The following is a 25,323-nucleotide window of genomic DNA, read 5'->3' on the forward strand; positions in this document are numbered from 1 at the left end:
ATGTACACCACATCAACTGCATTGCTCGCATCAACCCCCTCTGTTACCTCCTCAAAAAACTCCAGCAAGTTAGTTAAACATGATTTCCCCTAAAGAAACCCAAGCTGGCTTTCTTTAGTTAATCCCCATTTCTCCATGTGACGATTAATTTTGTCTCAATTATTTTTTCCAGAAGATTCCCCAACACCGAAGTTAAACTGACTGGCCTGTCGTTGCTGGGCTTGTCTTTACACCCTTTTTGAACAAGGGTGTAACATTTGCAATTCTCCAGTCCTCTGGCACCACCCCCGAGTCTAAGGAAGACTAAAAAATTATGGCCGTTGCTTCCACCATTTCCACCCTCACTTCCCTCAGTATCCGTCGATGCATCTCATCTGCTCCTGGTGCTTTATCTACTTTAAGTACAGACAGCCTATCTAATACGTCCTCCTTATCAATTTTAAACCCTTCTAGTGGCTGAATTACCTCCTCTTTCTCCATTGCCTGGATGACATCTTCTTCCTCGGTAAAGACAGATGCAAAGTATTCATTTAATATCTCAGCCGTGCCCTATCCCTCCATGTGTAAATCCCCTTTATGGTCCCTAATCGACCCAACTCTTCCTTTTATTGCCTTTTTACTATTTATATGCAAATAGAAAGCTTTGGGATTTCCTTTAATGTTAGCTGCCAGTCTCTTTTCATGCTCTCTCTTTGCTTCTCTTATTTGCTTTTTCACCTCCCCTCTGGACCTTCTATATTCAACCTGTTTCTCAATGGTATTTCCCACCTGGCATCTGTCATAAACATACATTTTCTTTATCTTAATCTCTACCTCCTTTGTCATCCACGGAGCTCTGGATTTGTTTACCCTACCTTTCCCCTTTGAGGGAACATACCTTGACTGTCCCCAAACTATCTCTTCGTTGACGGTAGCTCATTGTTCAGCTACCGGTTTTTCTGCCAATTTCTGACTCCAGTTTATTTGCCCCAGCTCCGTTCTTACTCCATTGAATTTGGCTTTCCCCCAGTTAATTATTCTTACTCTGGATTGTTCTTTGTCCTTTTCCATAGTCATCCTAAACCTTATGATACAATGATCACCGTCCCCTAAATGATCTCCTGCTGATTCTTGATCCACTTGACCCACCTCATTCTCAAGAACCAGGTCTATCAGTGCCTCCTTTCTTGTTGGACTGGAAACATACTGATGTAGAAAATTTTCCTGAACACACTCTAGGAACTCTTGCCCCTCACTACCCTTTACACAATGACTATCCCAGTCTATGTAAACCTACTCCTGCCTCCATTTCTGATCTTCCAGCTTTCTTGGGACTTTATACAAGGGTGGATCGTACAAGAACCAAACGGAGTAAAGCAGAACGGAACAATCAAACAGCGTTTTTATTAATACAAGTAAACTCGTCATCAATTGCAACGTGCAGCAAGGACGGGGAAATTATTCTCCTGCGTCACCACTTCAGAGATTAGGGAGTTTGGCGAAGGCAAAGGAGCAGGGGGCGAGTTTGTACACAGGCTGCGCAGTCCCCTACGCGAGCCACACGCAGCCTCCTGAGAACCCAGATGTAGCTTCCCTGTGATTCCGATCGAGTGATAAGACATGTCGACTGTTGCTGGCCTCGTGGTCACCAGGACTGTGTGCACGTGCGAGCCATTAACTCCTGTGCGTTTATGGGGAAAAGCCAGCACATGGCCTGTTGGCTCTGCTTTCCTTCCAGTCACCAAAAGGCAAGACTTTGAAGCAAATGTACACGTGTGACAAGCATGTTAACCCGTGTCACGTGACGGGCATGTAAGGGAGTTAGGATTAAGCAGGCGCGCAGAATTAAAACAAACAGCTGCCACGCCCAGTCGGCCATTTCCTATTGGACAACGATGGTACGAGGTTACTGAGGCCATTCTGGCTCGGAGGGTTTCCCAGTATTCAGTCTGTCTGATGGCGTTGCACGGCTTCCCGAATCGATTCTCATCCAAACCTTTACACTTCGGCTCAATTTCACTCGCTCCCAGTTACAATTTGCAATCTATTTTACCCCTACCCCTTGTACATTTTTCAGCTACCCACTCTCCCAGCACCCACCTTCCCCCCACCGCCTCCCCATCCCCAGCAATTACTGGGTCAGCAGGAGGACACAGAGCAGTAAGGAGAGGAGGCTGCCCCCGTGTTGTGGGAGCCCCCTCATGCTTCCCGGACGAGCCCCGCTCAGGCAACCGTCCTCTGTCCTTTTCGACACCACCGTCGGCGAGATGTATTGCAGGTCGGGGACTCTCTCGCTGATCCATTTCTGGAAAACCGCTATGTCCGTGTAGATACCGGGGCGATTAACCTGTCCACAGTTCTCGGCTAAGCTCACGATGCCCATCTGCACCCAGACGCCATTGTGCAGGTAGACCAGGGGCCCACCCGAGTCCCCCTGTCAATCAAAACAGAGAACACAGTTAGAACAGACCCATCAAACACTCCCCAGGACAGGTACAGCACGGGGGTTAGATACAGAGTAAAGCTCCCTCTACACTGTGCCCCATCAAACACTCCCAGGACAGGTACAGCACAGGATTGGCTGGGCAATTTGGAGCACTTCCTGTGTGCGATTAGTCGAACCAGCTGTACCTGAGCAGGCTGTGGGAGCTGCAACTGGAGAGGAGACAGCAGAGTGGAGAGAGTTGCATTTACTGCTTCAACTGTGTAACAATGTACTTTTTACAAGGACAAAGGAGACCTGCAATTCATTTTGGAGAGGTGCGTGTTGGAGCACCAGAGAACTGTTTGAACTGTTGAGGGAGGGAGGAGGCATCGGAAGATCCAGGGGTGGGGCTGCCAAATTCTATAGGGAGCCCCTGTACTTGCTCTTGTGTTTACCTTCCGTCCTGCACAAAAGGGGCTCCCTCCCCACCCCCAACTGTGTGGCTCGGGACAGCTGGAGCTGCCCGGCTGAAGAAAGTCTTCACAGTCTTTACAGAACAGCGGAGAGGAGAGAACCGGGCGGCTCCAGCCGACCCGGGCGAAGAGCCCTCCCCTAACTGGAAGACAGGACTGTGAACTCTGAAGTAAGGTGCTCCAACCACCGAATCACAGCAACATCCTCGCAGCTCATTTCTCCCTTCCAACACTCGGCTGTCTATCCTCTCTCCTTGTCCTTTTCCTTTGCACCCCTATTCTCCTCTACCCCCACCACTCCCATCACATTGCTTTAGTTTAAAAACTGTTATTTCTTAAGGGTGGGCGTGGCTCTCAGACCCCATGGCAAGTCCTTTCCCGTACATATGCTGCTGCAGCTACTGCAGCTGTTACCCCATCAATGTTTGCACGAATAACATCAAAGCATGGGGTCAAGAGCTACGTCCATCCGAACATGACGATAGAAGTATGTGTTTAGGCAATGGCCGAGGTTGTCAGCCCTTCGGCCATTGTTGCAGCCTCTGAAATGTACGGGAAGGCAGTGTTCTTCCTGAGGACCAAGCAGGCGGTGTCCCTGGCTCTGAGCAAGGGGCTCACCGTGGGCGGGACGTTTCTGCCAGTGGACCCCCTGGAGGCCACTGCACAACGAATCATTTTGTCAAATGTCCCGCCCTTCATTCCTGGTGAGCTCCTCCTTCCCCGCCTGCACCATCTGGGGGAAGTAAAGACGGGGCTCACCCCAGTCCCGCTCGGTCTTCGGGAGAACAGCCTCCGACACGTGTACTCCTTCCGCCGCCAGCTATTCATGCAGCTGGCGCGGGAGGAGGTTACAGAGGGCCATTTCAATGTAGAGTTCCAGGGGACGGTGTCATCTCGACCTTGGACGGGGCATGGTGCCATGGCTGCAAGGGGGTGGGGCATGTTCGTAAGAACTGCCCCAACCTCCCGGCTGCCAATTCCACCTCGGCGGCCCAGGGTGGCACCCTCCTCCCACCCCCCCTCTACACCTCCACCAGATCGCGTTCAGTCGTTGATGGAGGCTGTGATTTTCACGGCCTCCGGCAGAGAGGGGAGGTGCCCGTCCAAGTGGAAGGAAGGTGCGGAGGAGAAATAAACATCGAGAGGCACATCCCCAAGACACGGTGACACAACCCGAGTCTGAGCTCGGCCCAAGGCCCGATCTCGGGGAATCCACCTGCCCCAGGGCTGGGCTCAGGCCCTGGGTAACCAGGCAAAAGGTGGGTGCGGAGGCAGAGGCCCCTGATGACATGGAGGTCTCTGAGTCTCCGCGTCCCTCCTCTGACCAAGGCCCTGAACCACGGGGTCCATCTCCTGGCGTGGGTCCTCAGGCTCCCCCTGCCAGCAGCACGATCAGGGCCTCGAGCCCTGGGCGGGAGCCCTCCACCCCTCGGAACGAAGGTGCGGGAGATGCCCCTATGATCTTGTCAACTCCTGAGGTGGGGGGCCTGCCCTTGGTAGGAGAATCTTTAGACCACACGGGAGAAATCACTCTTTGGCCGATGGGTCGGTTGTCCTCGGTGAGAGCGTGACCTGTGAGGGGCCGTCCTCCCAACAGCCTGACATTGCCGCCCGGGATGTGCCCGACCCAGAGACCAATCTGTGTTATTCCCTATCTGCTGGGCCTGTGGGTGCTGGCGGAGCGGGAGATGGCCTCCTCTCTCCGCCTCCGTTCTCGGCTCCGGCTGGATTTCCGGAGTCAGGAACTTCTGTCTCCCCTGGGCCGCTCATTGGCCTGGGGACGGAGGTGGGGGGGGGTCCTGAACCGCTGGAGCCCACAGTCTCCAGTTCCACCCCAGAACCCAGAGAGGACTCCTCCGCCATCGATCCTGGGGGTGGGATCGTGACGGAGGCGGGATCAGCTGACGCGGCCGGGACGTCCACCCCACAGTGTGTGGTGGGTATGTCGGCCGCTGGTGGTGATGACCCGGAGGATGATGGGGATTCGGTGTGGGGCACGGAGGGCGCCCTTGATTCCATCACCAGTGAGGTGGTGGAGTCCCTCATGCCTCCCACCGAGTCTTCTCTCATTCCCACGGCGGAACTCCAGGATTTCCTCGCGGTTTGCAGGGGTTGCCACAATAAAGTTCAGCTGGCCCTCGGCCATTGATCTAGTCTGGCACTGATCATCCAGTCCGTCCATGCCGCCCTCAAGAAAGCGGGCAAGGGTGTGGGCGTGAAACTGGTTGAGAGGCGCCGATTTAATGTGTTCCTCAATGGGTTGCTGGGGGAGTGGAAGGCCAGGTGCACTTCTGCTCCCTCCTCACAGTGAGGTGTTGGTGACAGTTTTTAAGTACCTTTGACATGAAGATAACCATAGCAAGCCTCAACATCAACGGGAGCAGGGGGTCTCACCGCAGGTTTCACAATATCTCAGTTCTCAGGGAAGGGAGATACGCGGTGAGCTTTCTGGAGGAAACCCACCCCGTTCCGGGAGACGAAGCCACCTGGCTCCTGGAGTGGCAGGGTGGGGTCTACATGAGTCACCTCACCCCTATTTCTAGTGGGGTGGCTATCTTGTTGGCCATGACTTTTCAGCCAGAGATCTTGGGGGTCAAGAAGCTAATGCCGGGCCGCTTGCTCCACCTCGCCGTTCGCCTGGGTAGCGTGCCGCTAGCGTGAATGTGTACGCGCCCAGGCCCAGCGCGTTGCAAGCACGCTTCTTTGAAGAAGTGTCCGCTCCCTTGAGCTCCATCAATAGCAGCGAGTGCATCATCCTCGGGGGGGATTTTAACTGGACCCTCGAGATGGGGGATTGCTCCGGTACCCAGCACGGCCAAGCGTCGGAGAAGTTGAGGGAACTAATCAGCTCCCTCAACTTGGTGGACGTCTGGCGGAATCTCCATCCCGCCTCCAGCGCCTTCACGTGGAGGTCTGGAGGAGGAGGGTCCCGAATCGACCGCCTCTACTTTTTGCTGGCGTACGTCTCCCGTGTCTCGGCGGCGTCCATGTACTGGCACTTTAACAACCGGCTGCTGGAGGACGAGCGATTCCGGGACTTGTTCCGCCAATTCTGGGCCAACTGGAGAAGGAAGTGGAGGGCTTCCCTCCTTGAGGCTATGGCGGGACGCGGGCAAGACTCACATCTGTGTCTTCTGTCAGGAGTACGCAAAGGGGTCGACAAGAGGCAGGAAGCTGAGATCGGGTGCCTAGAGGGGGAAGTGCTCGACTTGGAGTCCCGCCTCGGTCATGCCGTCATAGACCCGGCCCTGTGGCAGGCGTATAAAGAGAAGAAGGGCGCGCTGAGGGACCTGCAGCTTATAGGGTCCCGAGGCGCGTACGTGAGGTCGCAGATCCAGATCCTGGAAGTTTTGGACCGTGCCTCACCCTTCTTCTACTCGCTGGAAAAATGGCGTGGGGTCCGTAAGCAGCTCATCGAGCTGCTGGCCGACGACGGATCCTCCATCACGGATCCGGACAGAATGGTCTGGTCCGTACTTATTGCAGTGCGTTGTTCTCTCCGGATCCGTCCAGCAAGGACGCGTGCAGAGTTTTGTGGGAGGACCTGCCGCAGGTCAGCCCGGAGGGCGCCGAAGGATTGGAGGCTCCGCTCACGTTGGCGGAGCTGACTGGTGCCCTCCACCAGCTCTCGAGGGGCAAAATCCCCAGGGCTGGAAGGGTTGACTGTGGAGTTCCTCAAGGCGTTCTGGGACGTCCTGGGGGACGATTATGCGCGGGTCCTGGGGGAAAGCCTGGCAACCGGGGAGATGCCCCTCTTGTGGCGCACGGCGGTCATCGTCCTGCTGCCAAAGAGGGGCGATCTCCGCCTGCTTAAAAACTAGCGTCCAGTCTCCCTCCTCAGCACGGATTATAAGATCTTTGCCCGGGCTATGTCTACCCGCCTGGGCTCTGTGCTGGCCCACATGATTTCCCCGACCAGTCCTACACGGTCCCAGGCCGATCCATCCAGGACAACATCCACCTGGTCCGGGACCTGATCCATCTTTCCCAGAGGACTGGTCAGTCAGTCGCCTTTCTCTCCCTCGATCAGGAGAAGGCGTTTGACGGGGTGGATCACGAATACCTTTTTGGGACGCTGCGCGCTATCGGACTCTGGCTGCATTTCGTGGCCCGGGTCCAACTTTTATACGCCGCCGCAGAGTGTCTAATCAAAGTTAACGGGTCCTTGACGGCGCCCCTTCACTTTGGGAGAGGAGTGCGTCAGGGATGCCCCATGTCCGGCCAATTGTACACCATCTGCGTGGAGCCCTTCCTGTGCTTGCTTCGTAGGAGGTTGACTGGATTGGCTCTGCGCAAGCCGGCCATGCGGGTCGTCCTCTCTGCTTACGCCGACGACGTGCTCCTCGCGGTCACAGATCCCGTTGACTTGCAGAGGATGCGCAACTGCCAGCAGACCTTTTCTGCCGCATCCTCCGCGAGGATCAATTGGGAGAAATGTTCCGGTCTCCTGGTGGGTCAGTGGTGGGTGGACTCCCTGCCGGAGGAGTTGACACCTTTTGCGTGGAGCACCACGCACCTCCTCTATCTGGGAGTCCTCGCTGAGGAAGCCTGGCCGGCAAACTGGCAGGAGTTGGCGGCAAAAGTCACCACTTGGCTGGGGCGCTGGACAGGACTGCTCCGAGTGCTTTCCTACAGGGGCCGAGCGCTGGTCATAAACCAACTGGTGGCCTCCATGCTGTGGTACCGGTTGGTCACTTTGGTCCCACCCCGTGCATTTGCCAGCAAGATCCAGAAGAAACTCGTCGATTTCTTCTGGGGCAAGAGGAAACACTGGGTCTCTGCCGCGGTCCTGAGTCTTGCGATCGAGGAGGGCGGCCAGTCACTGGTGTGCATCCGCACCCAGGCTGCGACTCTCCGCCTTCGGACCCTGCAGAGATACCTGTACGTCGAGCGTCCTCCCAGATGGTGTGCGCTGGCGACATTTTTTCCACCAGTGTCACTGCCTTCAAGACGACACGCAGCTCCTGGAGGAGACCATTAGCCGTGCCTCTCTGAGGGAGTTGCCTGTCTTTACCGGGATCTGTTCCGAGTCTGGAACATAGTCGCCTCCAGTCAGGGCGCTCGCCCGCCGGTGGAGGAGAGCGCCTCAGCTGTCCGGGCGGCCGACTCCGGGATGGACCAGCGGGTGGAGGAGCAGCCGAAGCCCCCAGGATGCCCCTCACTGTGAGTGGCAAGGGGGCTCGGGAGAGCAGAGTGTTCCCGGCCGAGCTGACTCCCGCTCGGCCGGAACTGCTCATCGGACCCAGGCCCCGAAAACCTCCTTGGGAGCCAGTCCTGCACAACCCAAGTCGCCTCTCGGAAATGCCCTCCATGCCATTCCAACCGGCATGGAGGGGTTTCCTGTCCAGGCTGCTCCTGCACACTCTCCACTTCCTCGCCCTCGTCAGCCGGCCGGACACGTCCTTGCGGTCCGCGTTGCTATCTGGCGGTGAGGGGAATCTCCACTGGAGCTCTCTCGACACGGGAGTCCTCCCCCTTTACATCGGGTCCTGGGATGGAGGGTGTTGCACAGGGCGGTCCCTTGCAATAGACTTTTAAGTAGGTTCACAGACTCCCAGGCCGCCTGTACTTTCTGCGGCCTGGACGAGTCCGTGTGCCATGTATATAGGGAGTGTGCGAGGTTGCAGCCCCTGTTTGAGTATTTGAAGGGGCTGCTCATCAAGTTCTGGCTGCACTTCAGTCCCACGCTCCTGATCTTTGGGTGCGGAGGGGCGTGGGCCGGGAGGAGGATCTCCTCGTCGGTCTGCTCCTGGGCCCGGCCAAGGTGGCAATTCACAGGTCCAGGCTGCGGGCCGTCGGGGGGTCCGTCCTCCCCGATTGCCTGTCTAAGGTGCTTTAACCTCAGAACAGTGTCCCCGTTACTGCACCCGTTTCCAATTCCCTCCTGGCTTCTCGGAGAGATGTGTAGAGTCCGTTTCCAGGACTGAATCCACCTCCATGTTCTACCTCCCCCCATGCACCCATTCACTGTCCCTCACTCTCGTCTTACCTTGCAGGCATCCTTCTCGCCCTGCGGGAGACCGGCGCACAGCATCTTGTCAGTAATCTCGATCTCTCTTGTGGCTGGGTGAACTTCTGTTTCATACATCTTTCTACAAGTCGTGCGTTTCAGCACTTCCACCTCCACCTCTTGGAGCTTCCCCGGTGCCATCGGGCTGACTGTAAAAAGGAAAGAGGTGTCAGGTGTGGCGGAGAGAGCTGAAACCGTCAGCGGACAGAGAGAGTCTGCAACCGAATAAATCCTCCGTAACCTCGGTGCAGTTAACGGACTCGGGTGACCCCTCACATTGCAGTCTGCTGCTCCCCGACTCCGTCGCAAAACAAGGAGCTGGAAGATCCGCACTACTTCGCGAGGGAGAGCGAGAGAATCAGAGTTAACATACCGAGCGTCGCTGCTTTGATTGAATGCTGCGAGAGAATAGAGGAGCTGAATGGCCTCGTCCTTTTCCTAACACACTGTGACACCCGGTCCCAGAGGGGGAAAGGACAGTGTATGTAACACACTGTGACACCCGGTCCCAGAGTGGGGAAAGGACAGTGTATCTAACACACTGTGACACCCGGTCCCAGAGGGGGAAAGGACAGTGTATCTAACACACTGTGACACCCGGTCCCAGAGGGGGAAAGGACAGTGTATCTAACACACTGTGACACCCGGTCCCAGAGGGGGAAAGGACAGTGTATCTAACGCACTGTGACACCCGGTCTCAGAGGGGGAAAGGACAGTGTATCTAACGCACTGTGACACCCGGTCTCAGAGGGGGAAAGGACAGTGTATCTAACACACTGTGACACCCAGTCCCAGAGGGGGAAAGGACAGTGTATCTAACGCACTGTGACACCCGGTCTCAGAGGGGGAAAGGACAGTGTATCTAACGCACTGTGACACCCGGTCTCAGAGGGGGAAAGGACAGTGTATCTAACGCACTGTGACACCCGGTCTCAGAGGGGGAAAGGACAGTGTATCTAACACACTGTGACACCCAGTCCCAGAGGGGGAAAGGACAGTGTATCTAACACACTGTGATGCCTGGTCCCAGAGGGGGAAAGGACAGTGTACCTAACACACTGTGACACATGGTCCCAGAGGGGGAAAGAATGGTGTATCTAACGCACTGTGACGCCCGGTCCCAGAGGGGGAAAGGACAGTGTATCTAACGCACTGTGACGCCTGGTCCCAGAGGGGGAAAGGACGGTGTATCAAACGCACTGTGACACCCGGTCCCAGAGGGGGGAAAGGACAGTGTATCTAACACACTGTGACACACGGTCCCAGAGGGGGAAAGGACAGTGTATCTAACACACTGTGACACCCGGTCCCAGAGGGGGAAAGGACAGTGTATCTAACACACTGTGACACCCGGTACCAGAGGGGGAAAGGACAGTGGATCTAACACACTGTGACACCCGGTCCCAGAGGGGGAAAGTACAGTGTATCTAACGCACTGTGACACCCGGTCCCAGAGGGGGGAAAGGACAGTGTATCTAACACACTGTGACACCCGGTCCCAGAGGGGGAAAGGACAGTGTATCTAACGCACTGTGACACCCGGTCCCAGAGGGGGGAAAGGACAGTGCATCTAACACACTGTGACACCCGGTCCCAGAGGGGGAAAGGACAGTGTATCTAACGCACTGCGATACCCAGTCCCAGAGGGGGGAAAGGACAGTGTATCTAACGCACTGTTATACCTGGTCTCAGAGGAGGAATGGACAGTGTATCAAACGCACAGAGACACCCGGTCCCAGAGGAGGAATGAACAGTGTGTCTAACGCACTGTGATTCCCGGTACCAGAGGGGGGAAGGGACAGTGTATCTAATTAATAGAGTTGCAGGTTGCCGCAGTTCCTTACCACACTCCTCTGTGTCACCCCAACCAGTGACCCAAACCTTGGCACCACAGGGGACCTGGAAAGTTGAGGTCGGGAGACTGACTGGCTTGATGTAATCACTGTAGGTGATTGTCTGCATAAGTTGCAGCAATGCAATATCATAGTTATGTTGCTGTTCACCATGACTCTCATGACGAATGACTTCTTGGATATTCGCTGTTTTCTCTTCCGAATTGACTCCTTCCTGCTGATATCTTCCTAAGTAGAGGGTGTAGCTCGACTTCTTGCTTCTACACAAGGCAACAAGCATGTCAGCATTTTTATCCAGATTAACAAATTTCCAGTTTAAAGCTGCCACGGAGCACTCCCAATGAGGGTTAAACACAGAGTAAAGCTCCCTCTGCACTGTCCCCATCAAACACTCCCAGGCCAGGTACAGTACGGGGGTTAGATACAGAGTAAAGCTCCCTCTACAGTGTCCCCATCAAACACTCCCAGGACAGGTACAGTACGGGGGTTAGATACAGATTAAAGCTCCCTCTGCACTGTCCCCATCAAACACTCCCAGGACAGGTACAGTACGGGGGTTATATACAGAGTAAAGCTCCCTCTACACTGTCCCCATCAAACACTCCCAGGACAGGTACAGTATGGGGGTTAGATACAGAGTAAAGCTCCCTCTGCACTTTCCCCATCAAACACTCCCAGGACAGGTACAGTACGGGGGTTAGATACAGAGTAAAGCTCCCTCTACACTGTCCCCCATCAAACACTCCCCAGGACAGGTACAGTACGGGGGTTAGATACAGAGTAAAGCTCCCTCTACACTGTCCCCATCAAACACTCCCAGGACAGGTACAGTACGGGGGTTAGATACAGAGTAAAGCTCCCTCTACACTGTCCCCATCAAACATTCCCAGGACAGGTACAGTACGGGGGTTAGATACAGAGTAAAGCTCCCTCTACACTGTCCCCATCAAACACTCCCAGGACAGGTACAGCATGAGGTTAGATACAGAGGGAAAAAAGAAAGAAAAGAAACAGGTTCGATAAAGAGTGACGATCCCATCAGACAATTAAACAACTAACAGGAGGTGGAGGCTCCACAAATATCCCAATTCTAAATGATAGGCGAGCCCAGCACTTCAGGGCAAAAGACGAGGCTGAGCATTTATATCCATCTTCAGCCAGAAGTGCCGAGTGGATGATCCATCTCGGCCTCCGCCAGATCACAGATACATCTTCAGCCAATCTGAATCACTCGACATGATATTAAGAAATGTATTCGTTCATGGGATGTGGGCGTCGCTGGCTAGGCCAGCATTTATTGCCCATCCCTAATTTCCCCTTGAGAAGTTGGTGCTGAGCTGCTTTCTTGAACCGCTGCAGTCCATGTGGTGTAGGTACACCCACAGTGTTATTAGGGAGGGAGTTCCAGGATTTTGACCCAGCGACAGTGAAGGAACGGCCGATATAGTTCCAAGTCAGGATGGTGTGTTGTTTGAAGTGGAACTTGCAGGTGGTGGTGTTCCCATGCATCTGCTGCCTTGCCCTTCTAGGTGGTAGAGGTCGCGGGTTTGGAAGGTGCTGTCTGAGGAGTCTTGGTGAGTTGCTGTCGTGCATCGTGTAGATGGTACACACTGCTACCACAGTGCATCAGGGGGGGGGATTCACCAGGATGTTGCTTGGGCTGGAGCGTTTCAGCTATGAAGAGAGACTGAAAAAGCTAGGGTTGTTTTCCTTAGAGCAGAGAAGGCTGAGGGGGGACCTGATTGAGGTATACAAAATTATGAGAGGCATTGGTAGGTTAGATAGGAAGAAACGTTTTCCCTTAGCGCAGGGGTCAATAACCAGGGGGCATAGATTTAAGGTAAGGGGCAGGAGGTTTAGAGGGGATTTGAGGAAAACTATTTTCACCCAGAGGGTGGTTGGAATCTGGAACGCGCTGCCTGAAGAGGTGGTAGAGGCAGGAATCATCACAATATTTAAGATGTATTTAGATGAGTACTTGAAACGCCATTGCATACAAGGCTAGGGGTCAAGTGCTGGAAAATGGGATTAGAAAGGTAGGTGCTTGATGGCCGGCACAGAGCCGATGGGCCAAAGGACCTGTTTCTGTGCTGTATGACTCTCTGCGTCGGTGTGTGGAGGGAATGAATGTTTGTAGATGAGGTGCCATTTAAGCGTCCTGGATGGTGTCGAACTTGAATGTGGTTGCAACGGCACCAATCCAGGCAAGTGGAGAGTATTCCATCACAGTCTTGACTTGTGCCTTGTACTTGGTGGACAGGCTTTGAGGAGACAGGGGGTGAGTTACTTGCCTCAGAATTCCCAGCCTCTGACCTGCTCTTGTAGTCACGGTATTTATGTGGCTGGTCCAGTTCAGTTTCTGGTTAATGGTGACCCCCAGGATATTGACAGTGAGGGATTCAGCGATGGTAATGCCATTGAATGTCAAGGGGAGATGGTTGGATTCTCTCTTGTTTGAGATGACCATTGCCTGACATTTGTGTGGCGCAAATGTTACTTGCCACTTTGTCAGCCCAAGCCTGGATGTTGTCCAGGTCTTGCTGCATATTGACATGGGCTGCTTCAGTATCTGAGGAGTCACGAATGGTGCTGAACATTGTACAATCATCAGCAAACATCCCCACTTCTGACCTTAAGTTGGAGGGAAGGTCATTGATGAAGCAGCTGAAGATGGTTGGGCCTCGGACACTCCCCTGAGGAATTCCTGTAGTGACGTCCTGGAGCTGAGATGATTGACCTCTAACAACCACAACCATCTTAATTTGTGCTAGGTATGACTCCAACCAGCAGAGAGTTTTCCCCCTGGTTCCCATTGACTGCAGTTTTGCTAGGGCTCCTTGATGCCATACTCAGTCAAATGCTGTCTTGATGTCAAAGGCAGTCACTCTCACCTCACCTCTTGAGTTCAGCTCTTTTGTCTATGTTTGAACAAGACTGTAATGAGGTCAGGTGCTGAGTGGCCCTGACGGAACCCAAACAGCGTTCCTGAGCAGGTTAATGCTAAGCAAGTGCCGCTTGATAGCACTGTCATGACACCTTCCATCACTTTACTGATGATTGAGAATAGACTGATGGGGCGGTAATTGGCTGGGTTGGATTTGCCCTGTTTTTTGTGCACAGGACATACCTGGGCAATTTTCCACATTGTCGGGTAGATGCCAGTGTTGTAGCTGTACTAGAACAGCCTGGCTAGGGGCGCGGCAAGTTCTGGAGCACAAGTCTTCAGTACTATTGCCACATGTAATGACTGACAGAACGGGATACCACAAATGCTCTGGGCCCTGACAACAGAAAGGAAATTAGGAAAGCTAAGAGAGGGCAAGCAAAATCAAGGTGAACCTCACATTAAGAGTAAGAGAATAAATAAGGAGAGAGTAGGGCTCATAAAAGACCTAAACGGTAACCTATGTTTAGGGGAGGAAGATGTTGATATTATTCTTAATGAATACTTTGTATGTGTCTTCACAAAAGAGGGGTTCGATGCAGATTTGTAGTTAAGGAAGAGGAGTGTGAAGTATTGGATGTGATAATCATAGGGAGAGAGGAAGTATTAATGGGATACGGATAAATCACCAGTACTGGATGAAATGTACTCCAGGCTGTTAAAATGAAGCCAGAGAGGAAATAGCAGAAGGTACGACCATCATTTTCCAGTCCTCACTGGCTACAGGTGTGGTGCCGGAGGACTGAAGAACTGTTAACGTTGTACCTCTGTTTAAAAAGGCAGTGAAGGATAGACTGAATAATTACAGGCCAGTCAGTCTAACCTCAATAGTGGGAAAATTATTGGAATCTATTCCGAGGGACAGGGATAAACTGTCACTTAGAAAGGCACGGGTTAATCAAGGATAGTCAGTATGGATTTGTTAAGGGAAGATCTTGTTTGAACAACTCGATCAAATTTTTTGAAGAAGTAACAAGGAAGATAGATGAGGGTAATGCAGTCGATGTGATCTACATGGATTTTAATCAGTCTTTTGACAAGGTCCCACATGGCAGACTGGATAAAAAAAATAAAATCCCATGGGATCCAGGGAAATGCAGCAAGGTGGATACAAAATTGACTCAATGGCAGGAAACAAGGGGTAATTGTTGACGCAAAAACAAGAAATGCTGGATTCACTCAGCAGGTCTGGCAGCATCTGTGGAAAGAGAAGCAGAGTTAACGTTTCGGGTCAGTGACCCTTCTTCGGAAGGTTCCGAAGAAGGGTCACTGACCCGAAACGTTAACTCTGCTTCTCTTTCCACAGATGCTGCCAGACCTGCTGAGTGAATCCAGCATTTCTTGTTTTTGTTTCAGATTTCCAGCATCCGCAGTATTTTGCTTTTATTTTAGGTAATTGTTGACGGGTGTTTTCGCGACTGGAGGGCTGTTTCCAGTGGCGTTCCACAGGGCTCAGTACTGGGTCCCCTGCTTTTTGTGGTGTATATTAACAATTTGGATGTAAACGTAAAGGGCATGATCAAGAAGCTTGCAGGTGACACAAAGATTGGCCGTGTGGTTGATAGCAAAGAGGATAGCTGTCGGCTGCAGGAAGATATTGATGGTCTGATCAGGTAGACAGAAAGGTGGCAAATGGAATTCAACTTTGAGAAGTGTGAGGTGATGCATTTGGGGAGGTCAAACAAGGCAAAGGAATAGATGATTAATGGGAGAATACTGAGAACGGCAGAGGAAGTGAGGGACCTTGGAGTGAATGTCCACAGATCCCTGAAGGTAGCAGGACAGGTCGATAAGGTGGTTAAGAAGGCATATGGAATCCTCTCCTTTATTAACCGAGGTAGAGAATATAAGAGCAGGGAGGTTATGCTGGAACTGTATAAATCATTGGTTAGGCCACTACTTGAGTACTGTGTGCAGTTCTGGTCACCTCATTACAGAAAGGATGTAATTGCACTGGAGAGTGTACAGAGGATATTTAAGAAGATGTTCCTGGTACTGGAAAAATGCAGTGATGAGGAAAGATTGGATCGGCTGGGGTTGTTCTCGTTGGAACAGAGGAGGCTGAGGGGAGATCTGATTGAAATGTCCAAAATTGTCGGGAGCCTGGTTAGAGCGGAGGTGAAGGGCCTCTTTACCTTAGCAGAGAGGTCAGTGACTAGGGGCGTAGATTTAAAGCGATAGGTTAAAAAATTAGTGGGGAGATGAGGAAAATATTTTTCACCCAGATGGTGGTGGGGGGCTGGAACTCACTGTCTGAAAGGGTAGTTGAGGCAGAAAACCTCAACTCAGTCTGGATATGCACCTCAAGTGCCATAACTGCAGGGCTACGGACCAAATGCTGGAAGGTGGGATTAGAATGGGTGTCTTGTTTTTCGGCCGGCACAGACATGGTGGGTCAAGTGGCCTCTTTCTGTGCCGTAAACCTTCGATGACTTCTAACATCCCAGCTGTAGTACTGAAGACTTGTGCTCCAGAACTAGCTGCACACCTAGCTGTTCCAGTACAGCTACAATTCTGGCATCTACCCAGCACTGTGGAAAATTGCCCAGGTATATCCTGTCTTCAAACAGCAGGACAAATCCAACCCGGCCAATTACCGCCCCATCAGTCTACTCCCGATCATCAGTAAAGTGATGGAAGGAGTTGTCAACAGTGCTATCAAGCATCATTTGCTTAGCAGTAACCTGCTCAGTAACGCTCTGTTTGGGTTCTGACAGGGCCACTCAGCTCCTGACCACATTACAGCCTTGCCTCAAACATGTACAAAAGAGCTGAACTCCAGAGGTAAGGTGAGAGTGACTGCCCTTGACATCAAGGCAGCATTTGACCGAGTGTGGCATCAAGGAGCCCTCACAAAACTGGAATTGGGGGAAAACCCTCCGCTGGTTGGAGTCATACCTAGCGCAAAGGAAGATGGTTGTGGTTGTTGGAGGTCAATCATCTGAGCTCCAGGACATCACTGCAGGAGTTCCTCAGAGTAGTGTCCTCGGCCCAACCATCTTCAGCTGCTTCATCAATGACCTTCCTTCAATCATAAGGTCAGAAGTGGGGATGTTCACTGATGATTACACAATGATCAGCACCATTTGTGACTTCTCAGATACTGAAGCAGTCCGTGTAGAAATGCAGCAAGACCTGGACAATATCCAGGCTTGGGCTGATAAGTGGCAAGTAACATTTGCGCCACACAAGTGCCAGGCAATGAACATCTCCAACAAGAGAGAATCTAACCATCTCCCCTTGACATTCAATGGCATTACCATCGCTGAATCCCCCACTATCAACATCCTAGGGGCTACCATTGAATAGAAACTGAACTGGAGTAGCCATATAATTGCCGTGGCTACAAGAGCAGGTCAGAGGCTAGGAATGCTGAGGCAAGTAACTCACCTCCTGACTCCCCAAAGCCTGTCCACCATCTACAAGGCACAAGTCAGGAGTGTGATGGAATACTCTCCACTTGCCTGGATAGGTGCAGCTCCAACAACACTCCAGAAGCTCAACACCATCCAGGACAAAGCAGCCCACTTGATTAGCACCCCATCTACAAACATTCACTCCCTCCACCACCAACACACAGTGGCAGCAGTGTGTACCATCTACACGATGCACTGCAGCAACGCACCAAGGCTCCTTAGACAGCACCGCCCAAACCCGTGACCTCTGCCAACTAGAAGGACAAGAGCAGCAAATACACGGGAACACCACCACCTGCAAGTTCCCCTCCAAGTCACACACCATCCTGACTTGGAACTATATTGGCCGTTCCTTCACTGCCGCTGGGTCAAAATCCTGGAACTCCCTTCCTAACAGCACTCTGGGTGTACCTACCCCAAATGGACTGCAGTGGTTCAAGAAGGCAGCTCACCACCATCTTCTCAAGGGCAATTAGGGATGGGTAATAAATGCAGGCCTGGCCAGCGACACCTACATCCCATGAATGAATCAAAAAAAACAATTTAAGATTGTCAGTCGGGCTTGCAGTGTGGCGTATTTGTACATACTGGAAGCTACATCTATTCATACACAGGGCCCTGTTCTTTGTAGACAGAAAGAACAAGTACACACATTGCGCCTGTTTCAGCTGAACAAAATAAGTGACAGCCATTCGCTGGTTCAGTCCTCAGGGCAATGCCTTGACCAATCAGAGTCAAGCTGCCTGGTTTAAATTTCAAACAAAACTTGGCAGTCAACTGTCAGTCACCATAAACTGGTGCATTCTCCATGGCAACGCCTCTACCAATCAGAGTCACTTGCCAACCAATCAGCACTCTCTTCTCATACAGTATAAATTTGTAGCTTTCCCTTACATTGGTATTCTTTCAGATTGTCCAGATGAGTGCAAGACGAAAAGCTTTGACAAAATGTCTCTGTTTTCAGCAATACTCAGGGTTGTGGCTGTTGGAGGTCAATCATCTCAGTCCCAGGACGTCATTGCAGAGTTCCTCAGGGTAGTGTCCTAGGTCGAAGCAACTTCCGCTGCTTCATCAATGACCTTCCTTCAGTCAGAAGGGGGGATGTTCACTGATGAGTGCATAATGTTCAGCACCATTTGCAACTCCTCAGATACTGAAGCAGTCCGTTTAGAAATGCAGCAAGATCTGGACAATATCCAGGCTTGGGCTGATAAGTGGCAAGTTAACATTCACTCCACACAAGTGCCAGGCAATGACCATCTCCAATAAGAGAGAATCTAATCATCTCCCCTTGACATTCAATGGCATTACCATCACTGAATCACCCACTATCAATATCCTGGGGGTTACCATTGACCAGAAACTGAACTGGACCAGCCACATAAATACTGTGGCTACAAGAACAGGTCAGAGGCTGAGAATTCTGCGGCAAGTAGCTCGTCTCCTGACTCCCCAAAGCCTGTCCACCATCTGCAAGCCACAAGTCAGGAGTGTGATGGAATACTCTCCACTTGCCTGGATGGGTGCAGATCCAACAACACTCAAGAAGCTCCGACACCATCCAGGACAAAGCAGCCCGCTTGATTGGCACCCCATCGACCACCTTCAACATTCACTCCCTCCACCCTCGGCGCACACTGGCAGCAGTGTGTACCATCTACAAGATGCACTGCAGCAACTCGCCAAGTCTCCTTCGACAGCACCTTCCAAACCGGCGACCTCTACCACCTAGAAGGACAAGGGCAGCAGATGCGTGGGAACACCACCGTCTGCAAGTTCTCCTCCAAGCTACACACCATCCTGACTTGCAACTACATATCGGAACTATATCGGCCGTTACTTCACCATCGCCGAGTCAAGATCCTGGAACTCCCTTCCTAACAGCACGGTGGGTGTACCTACACCACATGGACTGCAGCGGTTCAAGAAGGCAGCTCACTACCACCTTCTTAAGGGCAATTAGGGATGGGCAATAAATGCTGGCCTGGCCAGTGACACCCTCAACAAAAGAACAAATAAAAAGAGAAGCCCAGTTGCCGTGGTAACATCCTGAGACCCGAATTAAATGCTTCCCCCTGGACAAGTGACTTACGGGTCGATGCAGTGAGCAGCCGTCAAGACCCAGGTGTTTGAGATGAGCGTCCCTCCACAAATGTGTGTGGTGGCTTCATGAATGCTGACCATCCAGGGCCACTTCCCAGGCTCGGAGTCCGTTCCACCCGCTATCCGGCCCGATAACCCCAGACGGCTGCAATCTGCAAAATTAACAGGAGGAATCAGAACCATTTCACCAACAGGAGACCAGTGTTTGAGTTTCTTCCTCCTCTGGGACCGGGTGTCACAGTGCATTAGATACACTGTCCTTTCCCCCTCTGGGACCAGGTGTCACAGTGTGTTAGATACACTGTCATTTCACCATCCGGGACCGGGTGTCACAGTGTGTTAGATACACTGTCCTTTCCCCCTCTGGGACCGGGTGTCACAGTGTATTAGATACACTGTCCTTTCATCATCCGGGACCGGGTGTCACAGTGTGTTAGATACACTGTCCTTTCCTCCTCTGGGACCGGGTGTCACAGTGCATTAGATACACTGTCCTTTCCCCCTCTGGGACCGGGTGTCACAGTGTGTTAGATACACTGTCCTTTCACCATCCGGGACCGGGTGTCACAGTGTGTTAGATACACTGTCCTTTCACCATCCGGGACCGGGTGTCACAGTGTGTTAGATACACTGTCCTTTCCCCCTCTGGGACCGGGTGTCACAGTGTATTAGATACACTGTCCTTTCCCCCTCTGGGACTTGGTGTCACAGTGCGTTAGATACACTGTCCTTTCCCCCCTCTGGGACCGGGTGTCACAGTGTGTGAGATACACTGTCCTTTCCCCCTATGGGATTGGGTATCACAGTGCGTTAGATACACTGTCCTTTCTCTCTCTGGGACTGGGTGTCACAGTGCGTTAGATACACTGTCCTTTCTCTCTCTTGGACCCGGTATCACAGTGCGTCAGATACATTGTTCTTTGCCCCCTCTGGGACTGGGTGTCACAGTGCGTCAGATATACTGTCCTTTCCCCACTCTGGGACCGGGTGTCACAGTGCATTCGATACACTGTCCTTTCCCCCATCCGGGACCGGGTGTCACAGTGTGTTAGATACACTGTCATTTCCCCCTCTGGGACAGGGTGTCACAATGCATTAGATACACTTTCCTTTCGTCTCTCCGGGTATGGGTGTCACTGTGCATTCAGTGCACTGTGCTTTCCCCCTCTATGACTGGGTGTCACAATTTCTTTGTTATAGCGCCTCCAACAGTGCGGCGCCCACTCAGTACTGATCCTCCGACAGCACTGGGCTCCCACAGTACTGACCCTCCGACAGTACAGTGCTCCGTCAGGGCTGACCCTCCGACAGTGTGGCACTCCCTCGGTACTGGCCCTCTGACAGTGCGGCACTCCCTCAGTTATGACCCGACGACAGTGTGGCACTCCCTCAGTACTGACCCGACGACAGAGCGGCACTCCCTCAGTACTGACCTTCATTCAAATGAACTGAGAGATACGGAGCTGTGGATTGCAAAGTTAAGACTTACCCCGTTTACCTTGACCCCATTGGAAAGCTGCAACAGAGAAAACAGTCCAATGAATACCAAAACCAGGTCCTGAATGACAACATTTACAGCTTTATCAATGCAGTTTCCATAACTTAAAGCGTGTGTTATTATGTATAATATTTAGGAGGTTAAATACAGTAATAGACAGTGTGTTTCTCTTAGTTAAACAGTGTTATACCAAGTAATAGACAATGTGTAATTGGATAAAATATACAGTGTTATACCCAGTAATAGACAGTGTGTCATTATATAATATACAAGGTGTTATACCCAATAATAGACAGTGTTATTACATAATATATACAGTGTTATACCCAGTAAAAGACAGTGTGTTATTATATAATATACACAGTGTTATACCCAGTAATAGACCGTGTGTTATTATATAATATATACAGTGTTATACCCAGTAACAGACAGTGTGTTATTATATAATATACATGGTGTTATACCCAGTAATAGAGAGTGTTATTGCATAATATATACAGTGTTATACCCAGTAATAGACAGTGTTATTATATAATATACACAGTGTTATACCCAGTCATAGACAGTGTGTTATTATATAATATACACAGTGTTATACCCAGTCATAGACAGTGAGTTATTATATAATATACATGGTGTTATACCCAATAATAGACAGTGTTATTACATAATATATACAGTGTTATACCCAGTAAAAGACAGTGTGTTATTATATAATATACACAGTGTTATACCCAGTAATAGACAGTGTGTTATTATATAATATACATGGTGTTATACCCAGTAATAGACAGTGTTATTGCATAATATATACAGTGTTATACCCAGTAATAGACAGTGTTATTATATAATATACACAGTGTTATACCCAGTCATAGACAGTGTTATTACATAATATATACAGTGTTATACCCAGTAAAAGACAGTGTGTTATTATATAATATACACAGTGTTATACCCAGTCATAGACAGTGTTATTATATAATATACACAGTGTTATACCCAGTAATAGACAGTGTGTTATTATATAATATACATGGTGTTATACCCAGTAATAGACAGTGTTATTGCATAATATATACAGTGTTATACCCAGTAATAGACAGTGTTATTATATAATATACACAGTGTTATGCCCAGTAATAGACAGTGTGTTATTATATAATATATACAGTGTTATACCCAGTAATAGACTGTGTTTTTATATAATATACACAGTGTTATGCCCAGTAATAGACTGTGTTTTTATATAATATACACAGTGTTATACCCAGTGATAGACAGTGTTATTGCATAATATATACAGTGTTAGACTCAGTAATAGACAGTGTGTTATTATATAATATACATGGTGTTATACCCAGTAATAGACAGTGTTATTAGATAATATATACAGTGTTATACCCAGTAATAGACAGTGTGTTATTATATAATATATACAGTGTTATACCCAGTAATAGACAGTGTGTTATTATATAATATATACAGTGTTATACCCAGTAATAGACAGTGTTATTACATAATACATAGTGTTATAGACGGTAAAAGGCAGTGAGTTATTATATAATATATACAGCGTTATACCCAGTAATAGTGTTATTATATAATATATACAGTGTTATACCCAGTAATAGACAGTCTTATTATATAATATATACATTGTTATACCCAGACATAGACAGTGTTATTATATAATAAACACAGTGTTACACCCAGACATAGACAGTGTTATTATATATATACACAGTGTTACACCCAGTCATGGACAGTGTGTAATGATGTAATATACACAGTGTTACATGCAGTAATAGACAGTGTTATTAAATAATATGCAGAGTGTTAAACTCAGACATCGACAGTGTTATTATATATATACACAGTGTTACACCCAGTCATGGACAGTGTGTTATGATGTAATATACACAGTGTTATACCCAGTAACAGACATTGTTATTATATAATATACAGTGTTACACCCAGTAAATGAACAGTGTGTTATTATATAATACATACAGTGTTATACCCAGTAATAGTCAGTGTTATTGCATAATATATACAGTGTTATACCCAGTAATAGACAGTGTTATTATATAATATACACAGTGTTATAACCAGTAACAGACAGTGTGTTATTATATAATATCTACAGTGTTATACCCAGTAACAGACAGTATTTATTATATTATTTATAGAGTATTATACCCAGTAATAGAGAGTGCGTTATTATATAATATAAACAGTGTTATACCCAGTCATAGACAGTGTTATTGCATAATATATACAGTGTTATACCCAGTAATAGACAGTGTTATTATATAATATACAGTGTTACACCCAGTAAATGAACAGTGTGTTATTACATAATATACACAGTGTTATACCCAGTAATAGACAGTGTGTTATTATAGAAGATACACGGTGTTATACCCAGCAATAGGCAGTGTTATTATATAATATATACAGTGTTATACCCAGTAACAGACAGTGTTATTATATAATATATGCTGTGTTATACCCAGTAATAGACAGTGTGTTATTATATAATATATACAGTGTTATACCCAGTAATAGACAGTGTTATGAGATAATATATACAGTGTTATACCCAGTAATAGACAGTGTTATTATATAATGTATACAGTGTTATACCCAGTAATAGACAGTGTTATTACATAATATATAGTGTTATACCCGGTAATAGGCAGTGAGTTATTATATAATACATACAGCGTTATACCCAGACATAGACAATGTTATTATATAATATACACAGTGTTACACCCAATAACAGTCAGTGTGTTATTACATAATAGACACATTGTGACACCAAGACATAGACAGTGTTATTATATAATACACACAGTGTTATACCCAGTCATGGACAGTGTGTTATGATGTAATATACACAGTGTTACATGCAGTAACAGACAGTGTTATTAAATAATATGCAGTGTTACACCCAGTAATTGAACAGTGTGTTATTATATAATATATACAGTGTTATACCCAGTAATAGACAGTGTTATTATACAATATATAGAGTGTTATACCCAGTAATAGACAGTGTTGGTATATAATATATAGAGTGTTATACTCAGTAATAGACAGTGTGTTATTATATAATATACACAGTGTTATACCCGGTAATAGACATTGTTATTATATAATATACACAGTGTTATACCCAGTATTAGACAGTGTTATTACATAATATATACAGTGTTATACCCAGTAACAGACAGTGTGTTATTATATAATATATACAGTGTTATACCCAGTAATAGACAGTGTGTTATATAATATATAGAGTGTTATACCCAGTATTAGACAGTGTTATTACATAATATATACAGTGTTATACCCAGTACTAGACAGTGTTATTAAATAATATACACAGTGTTATACCCAGGACTAGACAGTGCGTTATTATATAATATAAACAGTGTTATACCCAGTAATAGACAGTGTGTTATTATATAATATAGACAGTGTTATACCCATTAATAGACAGTGTGTTATTATATCATATATAGAGTGTTATACCCATTAAAAGACAGTGTTATTATATAATATACACAGTGTTATACCCAGTGTTAGACAGTGTGTTATTATATAATATATACAGTGTTATACCCAGTAATAGACAGTGTTATTGCATAATATATACAGTGTTATACCCAGTAATAGACAGTGTGTTATTATATAATACACACAGTGTTATACCCAGTAATGGACAGAGTGTTATTATATAATATATACAGTGTTACACCCAGTAATAGACATTGTGTTATTATATAATATAAACAGTGTTATACCCAGTAATAGACTGTGTTATTATATAATATACACAGTGTTTTACCCAGCAATAGACAGTGTGTTATTATATAATATACATGGTGTTATACCCAGTAATAGACAGTGTTATTGCATAATATATACAGTGTTATACCCAGTAATAGACAGTGTTATTAAATAATATACACAGTGTTATACCCAGTAATAGACAGTGCGTTATTATATAATATATACAGTTTTATACCCAGTAATAGACAGTGCGTTATTATATAATATAAACAGTGTTATACCCATTAATAGACAGTGTGTTATTATATAATATATACAGCGTTACACCCAGTAATAGACAGTGTGTTATTATATAATATACATGGTGTTATACCCAGGAATAGACAGTGTTATTGCATAATATATACAGTGTTATACCCAGTAATAGACAGTATGTTATTATATAATATACACAGTGTTATACCCAGTAATAGACAGTGTTATTATATAATATATGCTGTGTTATACCCAGTAATAGACAGTGTGTTATTATATAATATACATGGTTTTATACCCAGTAATAGACAGTGTTATTATATAATATATACAGTGTTATAACCAGTAACAGACAGTGTGTTATTATATAATATATACAGTGTTATACCCAGTAATAGACAGTGTTATTACATAATATATACAGTGTTATACCCAGTAATATACAGTGTGTTATTATATAATATACATGGTGTTATACCCAGTAATAGACAGTGTTATTATATTATATATGCTGTGTTATACCCAGTAATAGACAGTGTGTTATTATATAATATACATGGTTT

At 48.2% G+C, this 25,323-nt stretch overlaps 1 protein-coding gene across 1 annotated transcript in view; it reads right to left on the reverse strand.

Annotated features, from left to right (window-relative positions):
• Window positions 1-2,110: 2,110 nt before the first annotated feature.
• Window positions 2,111-25,323, reverse strand: part of LOC137362548 (serine protease 33-like) — a 54,624-nt gene continuing 31,411 nt past the window's right edge. The window contains exons 2-6 of the mRNA XM_068026936.1: window positions 20,693-20,719; window positions 19,193-19,355; window positions 10,732-11,000; window positions 8,867-9,036; window positions 2,111-2,413 (exon numbers count right to left, since the gene is read on the reverse strand). Of these exons, the coding sequence (XP_067883037.1) occupies window positions 2,111-2,413; window positions 8,867-9,036; window positions 10,732-11,000; window positions 19,193-19,355; window positions 20,693-20,719 (932 nt within the window). The remainder of the gene's footprint in view (window positions 2,414-8,866; window positions 9,037-10,731; window positions 11,001-19,192; window positions 19,356-20,692; window positions 20,720-25,323) is intronic.

This window comes from Heterodontus francisci, unplaced genomic scaffold, assembly GCF_036365525.1.
Source record: "Heterodontus francisci isolate sHetFra1 unplaced genomic scaffold, sHetFra1.hap1 HAP1_SCAFFOLD_545, whole genome shotgun sequence".
NCBI classification, from domain to species: Eukaryota; Metazoa; Chordata; class Chondrichthyes; order Heterodontiformes; family Heterodontidae; genus Heterodontus; species Heterodontus francisci.